Source organism: Engystomops pustulosus, chromosome 8 (assembly GCF_040894005.1).
Source record: "Engystomops pustulosus chromosome 8, aEngPut4.maternal, whole genome shotgun sequence".
In the NCBI taxonomy this organism is placed as follows: Eukaryota; Metazoa; Chordata; class Amphibia; order Anura; family Leptodactylidae; genus Engystomops; species Engystomops pustulosus.
In genome coordinates this window covers 97,674,150-97,696,963 of record NC_092418.1, presented here as the reverse complement: position 1 = coordinate 97,696,963, position 22,814 = coordinate 97,674,150, and the positions used below count along the sequence as shown (strand labels likewise).

At 42.0% G+C, this 22,814-nt stretch overlaps 1 protein-coding gene across 5 annotated transcripts in view; it reads right to left on the bottom strand.

Annotated features, from left to right (window-relative positions):
* RBMS1 (RNA binding motif single stranded interacting protein 1) overlaps positions 1 to 22,814 on the bottom strand; it is a 220,215-nt gene that overhangs the window by 44,504 nt on the left and 152,897 nt on the right. For all 5 annotated transcript variants that reach the window (XM_072121900.1, XM_072121902.1, XM_072121899.1 and 2 more), the window contains exon 3: positions 3,464 to 3,522. In XM_072121900.1, coding sequence (XP_071978001.1) covers positions 3,464 to 3,522 — 59 coding nt within the window. The remainder of the gene's footprint in view (positions 1 to 3,463; positions 3,523 to 22,814) is intronic.

Below are 22,814 nucleotides of genomic sequence, written 5' to 3'. Positions count from 1 at the left end.
TAAGAAATGGTTGTAGAAGGAGCTATTTGAGAAGATGGAGCTGCTTTAGCTGCAACATGGAAGGATCACCACAAGTAGTCTTATTACATGGTTTACAAAATAATACATCTTCTGGACTGATTTGGGGGCACTCATGTATAAATTAGGGTACAACCAGAAAATCTGGAAATTTTGTATAAAAAAAATATGCAGATTTTCTGCACTGAAAACATCGAATACAGAACAAAATAAGAAATGTACCAAACGGGCCCTGGACATGAATAATATAACGGGGATAACCTTTTTGGTCACCTAGAATTATTGCCGATCACTACAAATTCAGCATTTCCTTCCAACAAAAAATAAATTCTACATAAATCAGCGATGCCCCCTGGAACGTCTTCTGCTTACTCACGGGTAAATGGCGAAATCAGAATCATCTGACTGAATTCTTTCCTTTGCCCAGTCACCCCCCCCCCCCCCACCCTCTCCCACTGCAGTGACACAAATAGCCAGCCAGGAACATGACGCCTTACAATGTCAGATTTCTGTCTCCCTCCCGGGTCACTGTGACAAGATCTGTTTTAAAACATGGTTAAAGTGAGCAGCGGGTTAATGCGGAGGTTTTCACGTGATGAGTGCCCGGGAAAGGAGAGGTCGGGAATGATTACAAGAGTCGGGATACGGAGATACCCCTCTGCCTCGCCTTTTAAGGAACACAACATAACAGCAATGTAGAGTCTGAGCTTGTAATTAAATAGTGCTTAAATTGACCCCTTCCTAATTAGCCCAGCCAATTTACACGATGTGTAATCCTGTCAGATTCCTAATACGGCTAAACGGGCTCCGAGACAGGGAACCGGCAAAACCCTCTGCCTGTGCCGTATGTGGTCAGGTTCTCTATGCATCCAATTTATTAGTTAAAATTAAAAAAATAACATTTAATTTTTTAAATTTCCATATATTTACATAAAGAATCTTTAGGGCCAAATGTGCATCATGTTTAGCCGTAATCCCATAGGATGGAGATTGCACCTTATACCATTTGATGCAAAATGTTCCAGATTTGATCCATGTACACGACCACTTACCATCTTTTTTATTGCCTATGGCCACAATCATGTCCTAGTCAGAACAGTTTTTCACAGATAACTCTTAAACTATAGTTTACGAGGATCCGTGAAAAAAAATTGAAGAAAACTGACGATTTTCATTGTCAATAATCGTCTTGTTACACGTACACGATGCAGATTTTTTTTTTTCAGTGCAGAAATTGATACATTTGATAAATCGTAGTATGTCATGGCCACCAATATGCTCCAAAATTCTTGCATGTACTTTGTGGATTTCAAGTCTCCACCACAGGTCAAGATTCTATATGGATTTTTACTGTAGCACGTAGACAAGATTTCTGAAAAATATCACCTTTCCTGGTTCCCATTAAAGGGTGAAAATTTTTGGGATGGAAACCTCGCACAAAATCTTTAACATTTTAGTCCTGTAGAAACATCACCAAAGTCTGATGTTTTCAGCAAACAAATGTATTAAAGTACCGTATATACCTGAGTATAAGCCGACCCGAGTAGAAGCCGAAGTGCCTAATTTTACCACTAACTAGAAAAACCCATTAACTCGAGTATAAGCTGAAGGTGGGAAATGCATTGGTCACAACCTCCCAGTATATAGCCAGCCAGCCCCGTGTAGTATATAGCCAGCCAGCCCCGTGTAGTATATAGCCAGCCAGCCCCGTGTAGTATATAGCCAGCCAGCCCCGTGTAGTATATAGCCAGCCAGCCCCGTGTAGTATATAGCCAGCCAGCCCCGTGTAGTATATAGCCAGCCAGCCCCGTGTAGTATATAGCCAGCCAGCCCCGTGTAGTATATAGCCAGCCAGCCCCGTGTAGTATATAGCCAGCCAGCCCCGTGTAGTATATAGCCAGCCAGCCCCGTGTAGTATATAGCCAGCCCTCAGTTTTCCCAGCACAAAAAAAAAAAAAAATAAACAGAGTACTCACCTTTCCTACACCCCAGGCAGATGCTCTTCTTGCTTCAGCACCACGTCAGCTACGGGTCCGTACACACAGCCAAGCCAGCGCACGCTATGATGTCAGCAGCGGCTAATGTCACAGCTGCACGCCCGCTGCGCATGGACTTGCCGCTGCCGACAGAAGGAGAGACTACTGCGAGGGCTGCCGGTAAGATGAGTTTTGACTATTTTTTCCTTAACTCGCGTATAAGCAGAGTTTGAGTTTTTCAGCAGATTTTATGTGCTGAAAAACTTGGCTTATTCTTGAGTATATACAGTGTATAATTTACTATTTCAGCAATTTGTACCAAAAGTACCATATATACTCGACTATAAGCCTAGTTTTTCAGCACAAAAAAAATGTGCTAAAAACCCAAACTCTGCTTATACTCAAAAAAAATATAGGTTTTACCAGGTTTCTGTGGTAAAATTAGGGGCCTCTGCTTATACTTGGGTCGGCTTATACTCGAGTATATACGGTATATACTATTTTAATGTATATCGGAAACTAAACAAATTTAAAATGCTCCACTGATGGAAAACATTGCATTGATCTGTCTGAATTGGCAAAAACAAACTCAAATATTCTACATCTCCCAAGAGTTGTATATAAGGCTCAGTTCACATGTGCATCATGGCTCCTACTCATGATATCCAGATGGTGGATGATTTATGAATGGTTTATAGTAAGTTTTCCATGAATCCATATTAAAATAAGTCAGAAATCCTGATGATGGAACCCATAATTTATGCCCAAAAAGTCATGTCTGTAGGAGAGATTCTATAAAATTATGGCACAGGTGACTTTGATGACACAAAATCTCTCAAATTAACTTTTAGGTTATTAAGTTGTTCCGTTCTGTTAAAAATTTGCTGGATATGGGCGCCATTAAGTCATTTACTGGAGTAATTTATGACTGCAAAATTAGACAGAATTGTTTTGTTCACGGGTCTGGAAATCCTAGACGTCCGTTCCCTGTTGAAGCCATAATGGTCCTCTCCACAAAACAGATGCGGCTAAGAAACAGCCAAATTCATATTTGGTCGGAAGAGAACGGCTACAGAATTTTTTTTTATTTTTCTGAATATCTTTTGGAGCTTTCATTTGATGGAATAAAATAGCACGTCTACATTTAGGGAAATCAGTATTCAGGTTTCATTGGTCTAGTGTGCCTCAACCATCTGCAGAGCATGTTGAGGTTTTATTACCCTCTAGCCTCCTACTTGCAGGTGGGTTGGCTTGTCGCCCCCTTTGTGAACGAAAATGTACCAATGCTGTAACGGCCCTATAATTCCATGTCACCTGGTGTTGCCTTTAGACAAGTGTCTGCAGAATGTGGTAAAATAAAAGTGTTACATTACATTCTATCCTTAGAATCAGATTTGTAATTCCCGCTTGAATTTTCTTTCACAAAAATTCTATAAACGTTACAAATTATCCCCACTGTGATGACGTACCTTTACATTTGTTTGTTGTCTTATCCAGAATCGCCTTTGTGGAAACAATTTTGCCATATCTAGAATTAAAACAGAATAGAACCAAATCAGTATTGGGAAACGGCAATGTATACCTAAAATAGAAAATAATTTGAATAAAGAAACATGGAGATCGCAGTAACTGCTTAGTGGTAATAATATTTACATTTACGCCATATATAGGTTTGGCCGTCTCTCCATATTTCATGGAATGGACACCACCCGAGGAGCCACTCCCTCCACTTGGGACTTACCGTAAGTCCCTAGTGGAGGACAGAAGCCCCGTGGGGAGGGAGAGACTTGCACCATCATAGATGGCAAAAGTTTAGGCTCGGAACAGACTGGGAAATATGGCTGCCACTGGGTCTGTGTATTACAAACTAAATACACTCATGGAAAGAGGGTCTAAGGCGAAATGCCCACAACAGAGTAGAATCTTCGCCATGAAAAATGTCTGTTTTTCACAGCTGATTTGCATCTGTTTGGCATCAAATTTAGATAGGAGTGTCAATTTGTAGCAAGTTTCAACCATGTTGCTCCATGTTTCCCCACCCAAAAGTGTACCCTAGTAACCCTACTCTTTATGTACGGCTCACAGATGCCATTACAGTGCCGTCTGTTTTTTCCCCTGACCCATCGACTTTTATTGTACACACGGTTAGAGAAAACGGTCCTACTCTAACAGAACGGACATTTGATAAATTAAAAATTGGGGGATCCGACAATTTTAAAACATGATGTAAAACAAGAGCCAATATCAAACCATATATGAATAAAAAAAAATAGCAAGTTCACACACTGCAAAAATTTCAAGGACTCAAATTCAATTCCATTCATCAAATCTGAACGACCACCATAAAGACATACTCGCATCTATGCAAAATCTCCGAACTTGCCGCACAAGCAGAGGCTTGTGCGGCAAGTTCGGAGATTTCGCCTAGATGCGAGTATGTCCTTATGGTGGTCGTTCAGATTTGATGAAGGTCCACCAATCCAATGGACCATGTAGATTTTTTGCAACATGTTCATAAAACTTCATTTCTATTGAGAAGTAGAGGTTTTTGTGCTTTAACATGATTTGGAATGCGACCCATTATGACTATATAACCACATTTTATTTTAAAATATAACTTCATTGTTCGCTGTTATTTTTGGCCTATTCTACACACAGCAATTCCAACTATGTTCACAGCTGTCAAGGAAATCCTAAAAACAAAAAATGCACATTGCTCCGGCATGAAGCAGCCGCCATCCCATCATGAAATGGTTAAATCTATCAACAATGCCTTTTGTAGGTTTCATTTCCTCTTATTACCCCTCCTCAGCAAGATAGAAGGCCCGGCCCTAAATTCCACGGCATGCCGCCCAACCCATGTCCGCCGCTTCACTCTGGATTATATCACTGACAGGAACATGGCTTGTACGCGGTTGTACTTGTCCACACTCAGGATAATCCGGAGAAACCAATAGTGATTAATGTTTGCTTAAAATACAACGACAATAAGAAAAGCCGATCGGGCTGTTTACATTGCTCGGGTATCTGCCCATTCAAACAAACCATGCGAGCATCACATTCCTCTCTTCTGCAAAGACGCCGTAAAGGAGGAGATTGCGACGTCCTTGTGTGTGCGCGAAACATGTAGGACAATAAAAGCTTCAACCACTGCTAAAGCAGAAATGTGCTTGGAGAAGTTGTCACTGCCCATCCTCATCCGAGACCTGAAAGCACCCTGTGCCCTTAGGCCAAGTTCACACCTGAGTTCAGCAGGTTCAGTTCCCTCTTCCATTATCAAATGGCAAAAAGAATACAACTTCCACTATTAATGATGAAAGTAGAATGGAAGGCAACTTTAAATACAAAAAAGTCAACGAGGAACGGAAGGTGATTGGACCTTCCTTTCATATTCTGTTTTTAGTTTTCATTACACGCTCTTACAATGGAAGTCATAACCGAAACCTCGGAGCTGAGCCTTACAATCTGTAAAACCAGCCACCTGGATCATCTTCGTAACCTTCATAGCTTTCCAAACTGCCAAGCCAAATACCCCCTTAAGAAGACCATATACAAGGGTGGATCAAGACTGCCATGGGCTCCGGGCTGTATGACTATTATAGTCCTTACAAGTCTGGAATTCACTTCCTACATATGGTGCCAGATTCAAGCTTCTTGGAAATGGACAAAGCCCTTACGTCTGTTTTTAATTTGCGGTTTCAGGACTTTTGGAGGACCTTCAAAAGGTTCTGAAATGGCTCGTGTGTACATACTTATTGTGAGCAGAAACAGATGTATGAATAATTCATGGGTTAAGGTCCTTCTGAGTATAAAATGTGGTTTGGGTGACTATCGACCCACGGGCTACTGCCCAAACCACCTATAATATAATCCACTACTGCTATATGTGTTAGGTTCACACCAGCGTTCCATTCTTCATTATCAATTGCAGAAGAAATGGTTTCCTTTTTTCCATGACAAATAACGGATGCGTCACAGAAGCTATAGAAGATAAGTCTACCGGGAACGGGAGTTGAATGTTATACATTCTGTTTACATTTCATTTTTAGTTTCCGTTATGCACATATAAAAAGCCCCAATGCAGGTGTGAACTGGGATCTATTTATGTACTGGCTCAAGCTCCCTGCTCAGCTGAGAGCTACCCCCTCTAATAACCCCCAACCCAAAACACAAATGCTAGATTTGGCCAACTGCGTTGTATAGCGTGTCTGGATAGGAAGAGGGTTATAGGTTACTGCCAGGTACCACACATGCTGACAGAAAAGACCGTACTGGACCTCTACAGAATATAAATCCCATCATAATTCCTGCCCCTTTAAAAACAAACACTTATACGGGGATGGATGTTAATGAGAGAGTCCGACAAGTTCTGTCCTGGTGTTCAATATAAACATTTTTTACGGCGCAAAAGTCATCTTAAATATTCTGGATTATCAGACATTTCCATGCATCCGAGTATGGCTCCTGCTCAGATTTTTTGGAGGCCGCTGCAGCTGGATTCATTGATAGCTGGGCACACCTGCCTCCTGTTTCCAGGCCACAAGGACCAACAAGATAACACACATAGGAAAAACCACCTTTTCCTTCCTCCAGGGATCATATTACAGTAACAAAAGATCACAAATGCATCAGACCCGTCTCATAGATGGAACAGCATCAGTCATTTTGGGGGAACTCGCCAGAAACCTGCAAACAAATCTTGCAAGCTCTGTCATGGGAGACCATATAGAACATGAAATAAAATAAGTATCGTAAGGTCTGGGGTAGTTTGTGGCACCACTAACACTCAGGATGAATTTGGCAATGTATTAGATCACAAACCGTAAATATTCTAGACCTTCCACTAAACATTTTTACTGTGTGCCACTTGTGGGATCATGTAACTGGTTGGCATCTTATTGGGCCACTCTCTACCACCTTACATCATTATTATACAAATAAAAATGTAGCCATGGTCTAAAATACCAGTTGGATATCACCCTAGTCCAGTGATGACGAACCTTTTAGAGAACGAGTGCCCAAACTACAACCAACACCCACTTATTTACCATCAACTGCCAACATGACAATTTATACAGTAACTTATTGCTCCTTGTTCTTCCACAACATGCTCTCCAGGGTCTCTCTATATAGGAAGAATCATGGGGCCATCAAGCGGACCTCTAAAGATATTCCGAACCCTGTTCATACCTTCTCACTCTTCCTGCAGTTCCAATCAGTCAAGGATGTGTCACCTTAAAAGAGCATTAGGAGCAGCATCTAAAGTTGTCTGGGACTGCAGGAAGATTCAAGTCCTTTCTGGTGAACTTTGTCCTGGGGAGACAACCTGGGTGCCCACAGAATGGACTCCGAGTGCCAGCTATGGCACCTGTGCCATAGGTTTGCCATCACTGCCCTAGCCCCATTAAAGAATAACATTTTGAAGAAATTGTGAAGAACCCTTAGAGGGTACGGATCCTGTTGCTCTTCATTGTCCAACAAGAACCACAAGAGTGTCCATTGACTGAAAGAGCGTTTTGTATGAAAGATTTTGCAGACCCGTTTCTAGTCCATAGCCCAATCTGGTGAAAGTAAAGAGTGCAACCCAGCAACTTTACAGAGTTTTTGAAGAGCAGGGTCTCTCTGCCAACCCACCAACAAAGAAAGCTCCAACTGGAAGGATCATGGTAGCCTGCCCCCCACCCCCCCAAAGCACCTACAACATAACCCTACAAATCCATCTTTGTATTTGAGGAAAGTTGATCGAAGTTCTCCGTTTATGGCAAGTTTAGATTAGTGGGCCCAGAGAATATAACAATATAGGCATGAAGGTCTTCCCCATTTAGAAGAAAAAAAATCTACAGCTTGCCTCCTGGTTGCACAAATCCAAGTAACAAAAAATCATAACCATATTTAAAAGATCATGATCCTGTTACTGAAAAATACCTCTTAACACATGTCCACCACACATTTTAGCCTTGGGCTCTTTCATTAGATTCACCTCTGGTCATATGTACGAGCTCTCACTTTTTGATCTCCCCTCAGGCAGGAAACGTGAAAGATTTATTTACATTACATTTACGAGCCGCATATTACCAACAATGGCATCTGTGTGCTGCAAATTCTAGGAAACGACAGAAATTGTGTCAAGGTGTAAACACCAAAGAGAAGAACAACACGACGAAGGAATGCTAAATAAACATACAGGATCTGAACAATACACAAAAAATTATTGTAGACTGAACAAGCTGTAGGCCGACCACTACATCTTACATTTCTCTCATGTAAATGTACAAGTAGGTTTTTTTTTTTTACCTTGTATGTGATTGGTGCATTAACATCTGCTCTGGAAGGAAAGAGTCAGGAAGACCCATACACATAAGAAGGTCAATCCCACTGATCATCATCCTATGAGTATGGGGCTTAGGACTCAACCATGAAGGACTGGGACCATGTATCTCCCAAACAGCAGAATGGAGACCTATACCCAGAGATGAGCGGACCCATAGTTTTAGTTTGGGTTCGGCGTTGAGCCATGTGACAGACGTATTGCTGGATGGGTACCATAAGTGGTCAAAAAAAACTGAGGAAACACGGTGAAACCTACCCATAGGTGTCAGACTTTGAAAATTACCTTATTTTCTCTTCAGACCACTTAAAAGTGTTGGCTCCGCTTTCTTGATATGTAAAGTGAAACCTCCTGTCTTTTAACTTATCATCCAGACATTCCTGACCATAAAATGGCCGCAGATGGAGGGTCATGTGATCTCTAACTCTTATGGTCAGGAATCTCTGGCTGATGAGGTAAAAGACCAGTGGCTTCACTTTACATATCAAGAAAGCGGAGCAGAACTATTACTCGATGTATATTGGTAAATGACCTAATATTCTCCCGCCCAGTCTTAACACATACATTACAAAAAACAGGAGGTAAAGTGACCAAAGTCCATTAAATCTTTAACCTTAAAATGATCTTCTATTAAAAGGTATTGGTGCAAGCTACTACAGGACATCTTCTGAGGTATTGTGTAACCCATTCATTAATAGTTCAGTGACAAAGGTGGGATATATACAAAACCGTGGCTGCAAATTTGGTGCTGACCAATGCAGAACGCCCCCAGTTGCAAGAACATAGAAAACCATAGGGGGAGGTTTTGTAACTGATCTCCATTTCGAGCAAGAGGAACCTGAGCCAATAACTCAGAACTCCCGAATAGGGTCCATGAAGTGGGTTCTACAAATCGTAGGATGTGTTTTAGCCTGATCAATTTGAGGTGGTGAGCAGTGCCAAAGGCATCCGGCAGCCGATCCTGTGCCTTCCTCCATAAAAATAAGCTCTTGGGAGGTTATTTGGGGATGATGACATCTGAACAATCGTGAAACCAACAACTTGTCTTCCGTTTCTGTCCATAACACAGGGAGGACTGTATGAATGGTTGCTGTTCTCAGTACAACTTTGTTTGCCTTGTTTCACCACAGTCAGAGACATTACTACAAAAGGCAAACACCCATATGACTCTCCTAAGGGCAATGTTGCTTGGCAAGCGCTGCTAATTAAGAATTATTATTCTGCTGTCATCTTAATGGGGCTCGCCCACCGGACCTCCAGGTAGCTCATCACTTCTCATAAATTCAGAGTTATAGCTAAGGGAGGGTGTGTTGTAATTAAGCGGTTAAACAAGAAAAAAAAAAATCCGGAGATAAACCCTTAAAATGAAAAATAAAAAGCAGGCGTGGACGTATACTGCAGCGATTCCAAATGTGTCCAAATGTATCACCACAAGAGAATGTTTTCACTCAAGTTTTTCCCAGAACAGGAAACCGTCTGAGGCCTACCTACGTATTCATGAGTGGGATGAGTCATCAGAAGTGCATACCCTCAAACGGGGAGCGAGGGGGCAATGACGGGTGATAAAACAAATAGGAAGCAGAAATGGACATAAGGAGACGTTGAGCGGTGAATCAGTGTAGCTGGAAGGGGCCTACATGGCTCCTCACACGTGCACAAGTATATTATGCAGTTAATATTTTTTTGAGCATTCCTAACACAAATGGGGGAGATTTCTTAGAAGTCTCTCAGAGCAGAAATATTCTAGTTACCAATGGCAACCAATCAGAGGCCAGGTTTCATTTTACAAACCACTGTGGGAATATGAAAGCTAAGCTCTGATTGGCTTCCAAGGGCAACTAGAACAGTTTTGCTCCGAGACACTTCGGATCTCCCATATGTTCTTCTTGGCCAAGGGTGCTGTGCTCCACACTCCTTACCTATAGGGTGCTCTGACCTCTACAAACTTGAACACCTTGCTGTGTGCTCCTGGTCAATTTCCTGCATCGTTGTCCCATTTCCAGCACCTTTCTCCACAAAAAGGTGCCTGAACCAAGAGGATCGAATCAGAATATATTCTGTGGAGCTAATGTCTTTTCATACTACCTGTGCTTTGACCATGACTGGTTTATCGGAATTTAAACCTCACTGGTTCCAATCCACTTGCCTTGAAACCCAACAAAGACTTCTTCAAGAGGTAGCGACCAGGTGGTTTTCTTGCAACCCAGATCAGAAGAAAAAAAATGGAACAGATACACAGAGGACAGCGCCTCCGGTAATATCGCCAGGAGGTTTACAGCTAATGAAGAACAGACATGCTGCTCACCCGATGGCCACTTGTTTCAATGTATGTAACCCTATTGAGGGTTAAAGGGCACCTACCACCACGAATCTACCTATAAAGGTAGATCGGGTGGTAGGTGGATGTATGGGACGTGAGGATAGCCCTTTTTAGAGCTAATCCTCACGTCCCCGCTAGCGTAGCATAAACTTTATTGCCCTAATATGTTAATTTAATTAAGCGGCTACCGGAGCGTGGACAGCTGCGCGCCCTCGTCCGAGAAGCCGGAGTTCTGCGCATGCGCAGTAACTCCGGCCTCGTTCCCGAGATCGCGCATCTTGGCCGGAGTTACTGCGCATGCGCAGAACTCCGGCTTCTCGGACGAGGGCGCGCAGCTGCCAGCCGAAGATCACAGGGTAGGCGGGGGAAAGCAGCTACTGGGGCGTGGAGTAGCCGCGCCGTGTAGCCTCGTGTCCGGCTACTCCACGCCCCGGTAGCCGCTTAATTAAATTAACATATTAGGGCAATAAAGTTTATGCTACGCTAGCGGGGACGTGAGGATTAGCTCTAAAAAGGGCTATCCTCACGTCCCATACATCCACCTACCACCCGATCTACCTTTATAGGTAGATTCGTGGTGGTAGGTTCCCTTTAACAGGATCACCCACTTCTGCATATATGGTAGTTGCTAAGCCTGCTGCGACAGTGCTGCTCTCCCCCCAAAAAAAAATCTATTGCATGATGAATGATCTATAAATTGAGCACATCTGGCCCAGAGAGTTTAAAAGGGCATCTACCAACAGGATGAAGGACTGTATGCAAATGAGCCTGTTAGGTGTTATTGGAGCCCCTCACGCTCATTTGCATGCAGTCTCCCATCCTGGTGGTAGATGTCCTTTAAACGGCCCACAGTTGCCTAAGCTGTAAGAAGAAAAACCTTCTGAACCCTTGATTCATCCAAATGGGTTATCCCCAGACTAGATCCCTGTTGACGGATTCTTCAACTTTCTTGAAGATTCCATAAATCACTGCAGAATTCTTAAGAAACTCCCCTAACTAAGAAGGAAGTCAATGGCTTAGGAGCACTCGTGAACATACTGTGCTAAATTTAACAGCCCTAACAATCAGTGGGTGCCTTCTGCGACCACACCCGTAACCGTACAAAGATGCCAAGCTCGAGTGCACGGGCGGGAGTGAAAGTGAAGGGTGTTTGTGCTCTCTGGTGCAACCCATGTTGGACACAAGAAGTGCATTGTTTCCCAACCCAACGCGTCTCCATGCACAATATCCTTCATTAGGAAACATTAGTGCCATTCTTGCATGTAACCACTGCTGGGAGGAGGAAGGGCTGGGAGCCACTCTGTCTCTTGTGCTCAGACAGTAAACAGACTGACTCCTTTGCTCTCGAGTACAAACAGTAAAGAACATCTGAGCATGTAAGCAAGTCATTTAGAGAACATGAAATGTGGAAAAATGTAAATGCCACCTGCTCCATGGCAATTAAAATAGAAAAAAAAAAAAAAGGATTCAAAATAGACCCTATTCCGCTATGAAATGTGGTGAAGGAGATTTGGAAAGAATCGTAAAACCACATTTGCACTAAGTTCAAGGCAGCTGAAGAGTACACCGATAGCGATGGGGGAGAGGGAGGAAAATAAATGAATAACGGTGTGCAAAAAAATCAAAATAGGAAATCAAAATGATTAAAAAAAAACACTATGAAAAAAAAATGTATTTAGATACAAATATCTAAAAAAAAAAAAAAATGATTTAATAGAAAAAAAAAAACTGAATGCGTGCACTTTACAGTGTAAAGGCTTGATACACGTCACCACTTGGTGCAAAAATTGTAACGGTCTCCCCCTTTGCTCTGTAATTGACACTTTTTATTTAATGAGCATGGCAGGGGCGGAGAGAGAGAGATGGGGATCTGAAAACTGGCATAGACTACAAGTTCATAGATCAACAGAGGTTCAACAATATTATTAAGGGAAGGCAATATCAGATCCGCGGGGGGCAAAAATGAAGAACTAAAAAAAAATGTTCCATTTTAAAAACATGAATATCATAATTTCGAAACTCAGCAAAGAATGCAGTTCCATTTCCTTACATTTTTGATGGGCGTTTAGGGTTTTTGGTCTTCTAGATGAGGGGGAAAGGAAAAAAAAAAAAAAACACATAGAAAACGTAGGTTGTGAGGAAGGAAAGGGGAAATCACCGAATCCAATGTGAACTTACACATGGAATGACACAATGTGGGGCTATGGGTCAACTTACCCATGGAATGACCACAATGGGTCTTGTACCCCAATAAACTTAACACAATTGTCTCAAATAACTTAGAGTAGACTTCACTGTGGGGCACAGAAAAACAGAGATGCCTCAATGTTATCAAGAGGAGACAAGACACATCAGTGGGGGGTCTGGCACCTAACACGACAACCAAACAGCTGTTCACAGAAGCTAAGGACAGGTCATCAATATGTTTCACCCAGAAAGTCTGGTACATGGATTGTGAAAAGACCACAGGGGCAAAAAAATTGTATAGTATACTGGCCGCGCTTGGTATTGCAGATCAGCTGCAGCTTAGCCCCAAAAATTGCGCTGCACAAAGGGCGGTGATAAATGCAAAGTCATTGGTCTGTAAAGCAGAAGTTAAAGCTTCATAAGCACTTAAAGAGGAAAATCTACCACCAGGATGAAGGATTATAAACCAAGCACACTGACATACTGGTGTGCGCCCCCTCTGGCAGGATCTGCTCTCTTTTAGATTCTTATGTCCTTATGTTTTTTTTTTTTAAATACTTTAAACATTATACAAATGAGCTCAATTAACAGCTATGAAGTCGGGAGCCCCTCAGGCTCATTTGCATAATTGTTAAACCCTTTTTTGTAAAGGAAGCTAAAAGAAGAGCAGATCCTGCTGAAGTAGGCACAGATCAGTAGGTCAGTGTGCTTGGGTTACAATTCTGGTGAGATCCTTAAAAAAAAGTTAATTTGTTTGGTGGTGGGCGTAGCCAATCTCAAATTAGGATGGGTGACAACTTTTTAAAAACTGAAATGCACATTGAAAAAGGTTATTCCAGTCACAGTGACATGTTATCCCCTTTCTAGAAAATAGTGGTCTGAATTGGTGAGGGGGGGGTCGAAGCGATGGGACCCCCAACGGATCTGGAGAATCAGAGTTGGATGTAATCCAAAAGAATGGAGCGCCAGGTCGAGCATCCACACTGCCATTGACGGAAGTAGCCAAATACTGTGCACGACTATCTCCCAATATGACTAAATATTCAGATCGACTATCTCGATACGAATATTTATAGGGAGGGTTTGCGACTAGATGCTCTATTCATTGTGGCAAAAATAAGCCCCTGCTTTTGTGATCAGTGGGGACCCCTATCAAATCGGCAAAGTTACCCACTACCATATTGATAGGAGATAGCTTGTTGTGACTGGACTACCCCTTTAAGTAGCACTAGACATAGGAGACGGGTCCACTTTAAGGAAGGACTCCTGGAATTTAGAATTTTGTTTTTTCGGTGCAATTTTTAAATTTCGATGCCATATAATATGGAATATTACGGCTTTATATAATTGGGGAGAGTTTCTCATCTCCCATGCTAGACATCTCCTTCTCCAAGAAAAAAACTACTACAGATAGAAAAAAAACCTCTATAAGAGAAAGGGACATTCTGCAGCTGGGGACAGCAGAGTAAATTAGCTATTTAATTTCTTTTAACGCGATCACGTTGAAAGGGTTACAGAACATTGCCAGTACCAAAAGCTCTTTGTCAATCAAACACAAACACTGCAAAATAGGCCTATTCAAGCCTCGAGTGTGTATTTAGTGAGCCACCGGAGTGTACACATTTAACACACTGAATGGTTTCAATGACACAAATGTGTCAGCTCGCCGTACAATGAATAACAAAAGACGCTCAATGCCCCCGAACATGGACAACAAACTGTACAATTGCACATCTATAGAAAAGCTTTGTGCAGCGGGTCTGCGGCTCATTACATATTGGAAAGGCTTTAATCCAGGAGTGCCAGGACTGCTCTTTTTGGCATTCTGGTAAAAATGCAGACGGAGCTGGCATCCCAGATGGAAAAGGAAAAAAAAAAAAACCATAGATGAAAAACAGGTGAAGAAATAAAAATGACGTCCGAAAAATTCCAGAAGTGGTAAAAATAACAAAATTTAGATTTTAGTTTTCTCCACGGGGGCAAAAAAAATAAATTAAAAAAAAAATAGAAAATGTCATTGTGAGATCTTAGGCACAGGCTAGATTATGGCGGCGTTATTACACAGGGTACCCCTAGAGGTAGAGAGCAATACAAACAGGCAGTCCCCGAGTTACATACAAGATAGGTTCCATAGGTTTGTTCTTAAGTTGAATTTGTATGCAAGTCGAAACTGTATATTTTATAATTGTAGCTTCAGACAAAAAAATTTTTTGCCCCAGTGACAATTGGAGTTTAAAATTTTTTCCCTGTAATGGGACCAAGGATTATCAGTAAAACTTCATTACAGACACCTTACAGCTGATCATTGCAGTCTGGGACTAAAGTAACATCCAGAGAGTGTCAGAGGTCACAGGGGTCTGTCTTTAACTAAAGGTCGTCTGCAAGTCAGGTGTCCTTAAGTAGGGGTCTGTCGTCTGTATATCCTATTTTGTCACATTCAGTACAAAAAAAAAATGTCACATACAGCACTTTTTGCAGTAAATTTTCTCATTAACAAAGGATATTTTTGCTTCTGGTTCTAGGCCAGGGGTGGATAGTCCAATAAAGGACAGAGGGATGCAACTACAACGGTAGCAGACAGAGCAGCTGCTATGGGGCCCGTTGTGTCACAGGGCCCCGTCACCTGACCCGACACTAAAGAAAGGAGGAAGTGCGCCATTATATACATATTATGCTTCACATTGTACAGCATAATATGTATAACAGATATGTGATGTACGTTTACGTGTGTGTATATAGGAGTGCAATATGTACATTTCTAAGAAGGAAGGGGGGGCCCCATTATGAAGCCTGCTGGGGCCCTGCCAAACCTAGTTATACCCCTGAATTTCTGATGGTAGATGCCCAAACTTACTTGGCCGATGCACTTTCTAGTACCAGGAACAGCTTTTCTAGAATCCAGGAACTGCAGGACGCGGCTAATAAAAAGAGAGCATATAAAATATGCTAATGAGCTTAAGGCGCTCAGGTTGGCTGACCCTGTTGGCTGGTACCGCCCATCGTTGCAGTCACCAGCTGTGCAGATCAGTGGGGTGGGGGTGGGGGTTGGGGAGGCTGGGCGTGTACCACTCTTTAGTATATTTTTATATGTTTTTTTTTTTCAGATGCTTTATGCAGTTCCGGGAGATTAGAAAAGCTGTTCCCGATACCAGAAAAATGTATCAGCCATATAAGTTTGGGCATCTACCATCAGAAATGGGGGTACAAGGAGTCAGACATCTAAATTTTACTGTAGAAAGACAAGTCTTCAAAGCTTAAAGGGGCATAAGAAGAACATGGCTGCTTTTTATCACAAACAGCGCCACGCCTGTGCACAGGTGGTGTGTGGTATTGCAGCTCAACAGACCAAATACAACTTATAGACAGCAATGACAGAACCTCTAACACATCTCATATGTTTAAGCAATCGCTGCAATGAATGAACAACATGAACCCGATGAGAGAATTAATGAATGACTCAAATAGACTCGATAAAAACACGTCCTCCCTTCGTCATTTGTAAGCGGAATCACAATTATGTGTCGTGTATCCTCCCATTTCTTTATTATATCTGATGAGTCTAATTAGAAATCTTGTGCTCTAGGTTATTTATGTTCCCATCTTTCCTTCCATGCAGGTTTTACGCCTGGGACGTGAATCATCCGGAGTGAAATTTAATTTACAACCCTGCCTGCTTACGGAGGGGCTGCACACAAAGCAAACATAGGGCTTAGTGCACACAGGACTTCTCTGCCCACAAAGCCCCCAGCTGGGGTGTATGTACAGCCAAAAATATTGCTGTCAAGACTGGAAGCAGACGTATGGCATAGGACATTATGAGAGGTCTACAAAAAAAAAAAACACTAATCGTTGTGGTTTTCTTTAGCAACCAATGAACATACAGCTTTCATTTTCAACTCTGCAACTTAAACATGAAAGCTGGGCTGTGATTGGTTGTTATGGGCATCCAGAAAAGGGCCATTTTTCTTTTAGACTGTGGCAGATATCTGCTCAATTTGTGAAATATAGCAGGACTTAGATTTGCGCAGAAGTACAGGACACTGTGTGCGTCAAATTTCGACCTGTGTGTCAGTGAGCGAGGTCAATAACAATAATAGAAAAAGACGGGCATGGCTTCCAAATTTAGAGCAGTGGAAGACTGTGGGTTAAACTTTACGGTGTCCAACTTTTTTTTTTTTAAATACACACAGACAGTCCACGGGTTACGTACAAGATAGGTTCTATAGGTTTGTTCTTAAGTTGAATTTGTATGCAAGTCAGAACTGTATATATTTTAAAATTGTAACCCCGGCCAAGTTCGTTTTGGCCTCTGTTCCAATTGGATTTCAAAAATGTTGGATTGCCATAAGAACCAGGATTAACAATAAATCTTAATTGCAGACACCTTTAATAAGTGTTATAGCCTATTTATTGTAGCCTAAGGCTAAAGTACAGTAATTTACCAATTACCAGTGGTCCATTAGTAACTAGGAGTTGTCTGTAAGTCAGGTGTTCTTAAAGGGGTATTCTCGTCTGGGCACTCACATACAGATTCATTAATCTGCCATATGTAAAGATTTCTTCAATTAGATGTTATTAAAAAAAATGTTCCTGTGTGAAGATAATTTCTCATAAATGTAGCCATGTTGTCCCTTAGAAACCAGATGGCTTCCTTGGATACGGCCACCTCTGCTGGAGAGATTGCACAAAGAAACAAAAGGTTTTTCTATATGTAACGTCCGAGAGTTACTACATGTCGCACAGCCGTCCTGTGGTAATGATTGCTGAATCCTGGTGGTCCGGCAGGGCTCTATAGCGCATGTCTAACCACCGCTGCCAGAGTGTGACGTGGTCGTATCCGAGGAAGCTATCTCGTTTCTAAGGGACAACATGACTACATTTATGAGAAATTATCTTCACACAGGAACATTTTTTTTAATAACATCCAATTGAAGAAATGTTTCCATATGGAAAATGAATTTAGTTAAATGTAAATGCCCAGATGGGAAAACCCCTTTAAGTAGGGGACCGCCTGTATGTTAAAACTCTTAATGGCATGCAATGTCTCCATGTCCCTTCTAGAAAAACCACTCCCCTATTACCCAAGACCACACACCTTTTCCGTAAAAATGTTTAAAAATATTTTTTTGCATAAATTAAGAGAAAATGATGGTATATATACTGCATAGTGTCCATTGTGTCATGCTCCGCCTCCTCTTGTCCTACGTTAGGACCGGGGCTATTATTTTAAAGGCCCATATAGATCTTAGAGGGAACTTTTGGCAACTTTTTAATTTTCATGAGCCGTCACCTCATCATTTTTCATAAAGGACGTCACAAAGTCATAAGCCACCAGTATATCACTGCTTGCCCAGCTACGCAATAGATTCTCTCTTCCCTCCGGTTTTAAACAAATGGGTGCTTCTGATACGGAAATCAATATATTCACTTTAAATAATGCAACAAAGCTCCTGGTTGTCCACTAAAGGCATAAAGTCGTAAATAATATATGAGGATAATAGCCAGAGACAGGAGGAGTTGGGGGTGTCGGAGACTTCCATTAATAACTAAGTACAAGCACTGGTGGGGGCGGCTCGGGTAAAGAACAGTTTCAGCAGATACAGCCGAATTTAATTGTCCCTGAAGAAACATTACTAAATGTCATTGAATATCACATCGGTAATTTAGGGCCTTTAATTCAGACAATATTTACTCAAGACGTTCCTTCATAATGACAGGGAGTAGAGGGGGATGATGCTATGAAACACATACAAGTCGGGATATGCCACATGCAGGCCATAGGACTAGCGCAAAGCTCTCCGAGGACGCTGGTGGCCAAGAGAAGTCGCTATTGGCAACTAATTAATTTCTATACGTAATTACGGTATTTTCCTATGGACGAAGGCTTAGTTTTTATTTTTAGTATTTCTCATGATCCTTCCCACCAATTAGGAGACTCTAGCTGGGCACATTTCCAGGCCAACGTAGAAGGTAGGGTGTTATGCACATGGCTGGATGAAAGGAATGCAAAGCGTATCCCAGGACCTCTACCACAAAATCACTTTTTATCCCATTTTATCTCATATAAGAAAAAACAATTTGAAAAGGTATATAAAGTAATTTCATATATATACTGCAGAAGCTCATGCCCCCCCCCCCCCATGCTGCTCTAAGTGGCTGTAGCAGCAGCCTCCTTCACTTCTAGATGTAGGAGACTAATCGATTTTCAGCGGCTTTCCAGGTTCACCTTTTTTATACTGTTGACCTTTTCTCAAGTTGGTATCCAAGACACTAGAAACCGCACACTCTTTTCTAGTGGTGGTGCTCAATGTGGGATTCTCAATCCAAACTGTATCCAATCGGAAAACATGGCACACACACCTTCTATATTCTTATTTCTCTTTTTTCATTTTTCAACATGATAAAGCCTTCACCATAAAGCAACAAATCAGTGAGGATTTTTCACAAGAAACAGATCAAATTTACGATGTTTCGGTCATCCCGACCTTTGTCATGTTAGATCTGACCAAGTTGTGTTGTAGGAGGTTTTGGTGAGGCTGTCAAGTTGGGTCATTGGTTTGTGATCCATGAGGGTCCAATACTCAATCCCAGGATAAAATCAGATGCATTGGCAGCCATTGGAAACAGGAAACTGTACAGTGGACAAAAGGATCCATACACAATATAGGGGTGCAAGAAGCTGTTGGATATATGCAGGGCTGCCAGGGGGGTATTAGTGTGACTGTGTTCAGGGGTCCCAAGGAGGAGAAAAGGGACTTAAGTCGCAGAAAACCCTTCTTCCTTCCCAGGTGCAGGGAACGCACTGTGCACACAGGGCCGGATTATTATTGGATAAGGGGCCCACAAAGTTTGCCAGTAAGGCGCCCCGAACTTCCTAGTTGCGGCCCTGGATATACAAGTATGGGTACTGGGTAACAGACTGCTTATGATCACATACTGATGACTTATTCTGGGGACAGGTCAACAGTATAAAAAATAAAGAGCGATACGAAGGAGGAAAGTCACTTTTGAGCACTTCCTCAGGTTAAAAGGGAACCTGTAAACAGAAATAAAACTAATAAACCATAATATGATCAAGCTGTTTAAATACCTTCTCCATCATATTCCTTTCTGGTGGCATCATCTAAAGAAAATAGCTGTATGAAGTCTTAAAGGTGGAGAACTCCTCCCAGAAGTCAAGCTCTCCCTGCTGGCTGGTGACAACCCTGGATTCAGTGACATCAGTTCGGTCAAAGGGCGTGATCAGAGGCAGGCAGATTTTGACTTCCATGCTGAGGTCTACCATCTCCTTGATTATATATAGACAATTTGTATATAAAAGTTGATTTTCTGGATGATGGAGACATGATGGGCCATAAAGTGGAAAAGTCTTATTCCATTCAATTTGGTACGGTTATCAATATTCTAGGTTGGAAAGCTGCTGATGGCTTCCCTGGAAGCCAGGGCAGTGGTGGGGGAATTAAGGGATGCTTACTTAACCTGCTCCAGGTTCCCACCTTTCCTTATGGTACTGTGGCCTACCAGAAGTTCCAGGTTGGATCACGGGACCCGCTTTGGCTAATTAGTGGTTTCCTTCAGTTAACGATGTGCCACCACAGTGTTTTTTTGTCCGTCTGGACATGTCTGGAGAGGTGTCTCCCAGAACTTCTGGCTAGGCACATCGCTGAAAATTGGAAGCTACGGAGCAATGCGGGAACCGGACCAGGGTAAGTAAGGTTATTTTTCTGACCTCTTTCCCGGCCCCTATTAGGTTTTCCATATCCTTCAAGATGCCTTCCAAGAAGGCACAACGTTTAACCCCTGTATACATTGCAGAATTTCCAAAAGACAGTTTTCAGAAACTATATATCAAACAGTTTTCCTTCTTTTCTTCAACCCATTCAAGATCAAATATGATCTCCGGGATATGTGCGCATTGAATATGGCCGCCTCCTGCGCTTTTAGTATATACTAAAGACCTGCAGATGTTCAGAGATCTTTCTCCTACAGATATTTGCTGTAATTTAGTCTTAATTTCTAGCAACAAGTCGTCAGAATGATAAATGACAAATCGCTGCGAAACTGCGCAAATGTATTATGCAAATCTCTCAGTATGGAAGAGACATGAACTTAGACAGCAAACATTACCACAGAGAGACCTTTATTCCTGTAATATAGTGAAATCCAATAACCAGGCAAGACTTTTGTTGCATTATGAAGATTCAATGTTCCATCCTAAAACAGCACAATGGTCTGCAGGGGTAATTATATCTCTAATTGTATTACTTTCAACCAGCAGCTGTCCTAGTTTAATCCAATTAAATGACTATCTTCTACCCACTGCAGTGATAAAGCAACATGCAAAAAGCATAAGCTCAAGCAAAGTATTGGCTACTGGGCTACTTTATCGGAAAACAGAATATATACGATTATTATCCGTCAAGGTCTGATCAGACACTGATTTGATAGTTTACTTTTTCTTTAGCAATAGGTGAATAAATGTATATTGCACATAGGAAAATCTATTTAGTGAACATGGACAGTGGCCAAGTCTATTGGGTTATCAAAAGAAATAACCAACTGCCTAGCTGCAAACGACAGTCTCAGACAGTAGAGATGAGCGAACCCGACTTCCCGGTTTGACCTCCTGGCCATTCCTAGCCATGGCTAGCAGCTAGGGGATTGAATTTGCCGGACTGGCTGTACAACAGCCAATCCGGCCATACATCCATGTTGGGCGCCCAAGCCCGAATGCAAAATCGGGACGGCAGGTCTGCTCACCTCTAGTTAGACGGTCTTCGGCACGTAAGGTGCACTCATACATCGATTACAATAGAAAAAGACTCCTTAGCCTGTACTAATCCTGGCTCGAAGTTGCGGCTCAGGTAGTTGGCTAATGCATAGGGCCAAGTAATCTATAGCTGTGTGCTGTGAGCCTATAGAAGTAAACAGGGATGTATGCTAGCCATTGAAAAAAAGGTTAGTACACATCGCCATTTCAGGTACATGAGAGCTCAAACTGGAAATTTAGGGAACTGCTAGATTATAAATTTCCCCATAAGAAGAATATGATAGAAATAATTTATTGTATATCACTGCGCACCACAATGAAACAGCAAATCAGTAAATGCCACTTCATTCTACCCAACATTTCCATTCATGGGACAGCTTTAAGCCAGTTTCCATGAGACGTGCAACCGTGGTACAATAGCCACCAAGAAATTGCAGGTTGAGACCAACACTGTAGCTTTACAGTTCAAACAAATGGGCCGTAGCGCAGTTCCATTGAAAGGAAGGTTGTGTTTCTTTCCGGGAACCTGTCATGAGGATTTCGGCCAAAAAAACTGCCTGGAATGTCCTCTCCAAGACAAAATGTTGCACTAAAAAAACTCATCTCTACAGGCTTCCATTTACATCTTACAACAAGTTTGTTATCATGTACCTGGACTATGGTGCAGAATTAAGCCAGAAGGAGATATCCCATTGTGTTTGTCCTTTTACGTGCACGGATTTGTGGCCAAAACACATCAACAATAAATACCAAAAACGACAAAAATGATCAACCCAAAAGTTTACAAAATGACAAGCCTCGGTCCCGACTGGAGGGTCCAGAACTTGACGAAGGATATTGACTGCTCTCAAGACAACTGGGCCCCCACAACGTAAGGGAAGATACGAGTAATTGTTCAGCTAAACCCTGGATTGGCAGATTTATATTCATGTTTCTCCACCTATACATCTCGGAAGGAAGCCGGCAAGATTAACTAGCGAGTTTTGTAACCTTTACAGAGAAGCATCCAGGCTAAGCAAGCTCATGAATATACCTGAAAGACCAAAGACAAAGCTGTAACAGTAGGAGAGATTGACAGTCGTTTTTTACTCTAACAAAGGCATAATAAAGTGTAGCGGGACTGCGGTGAGGGAGGCAGTGAATGTGCGGGTCAGAGCTGGCATTTTATTCAGCTGAGCAAACATGGGATGAATAGGGAAGCTTTGCAGCAATGCT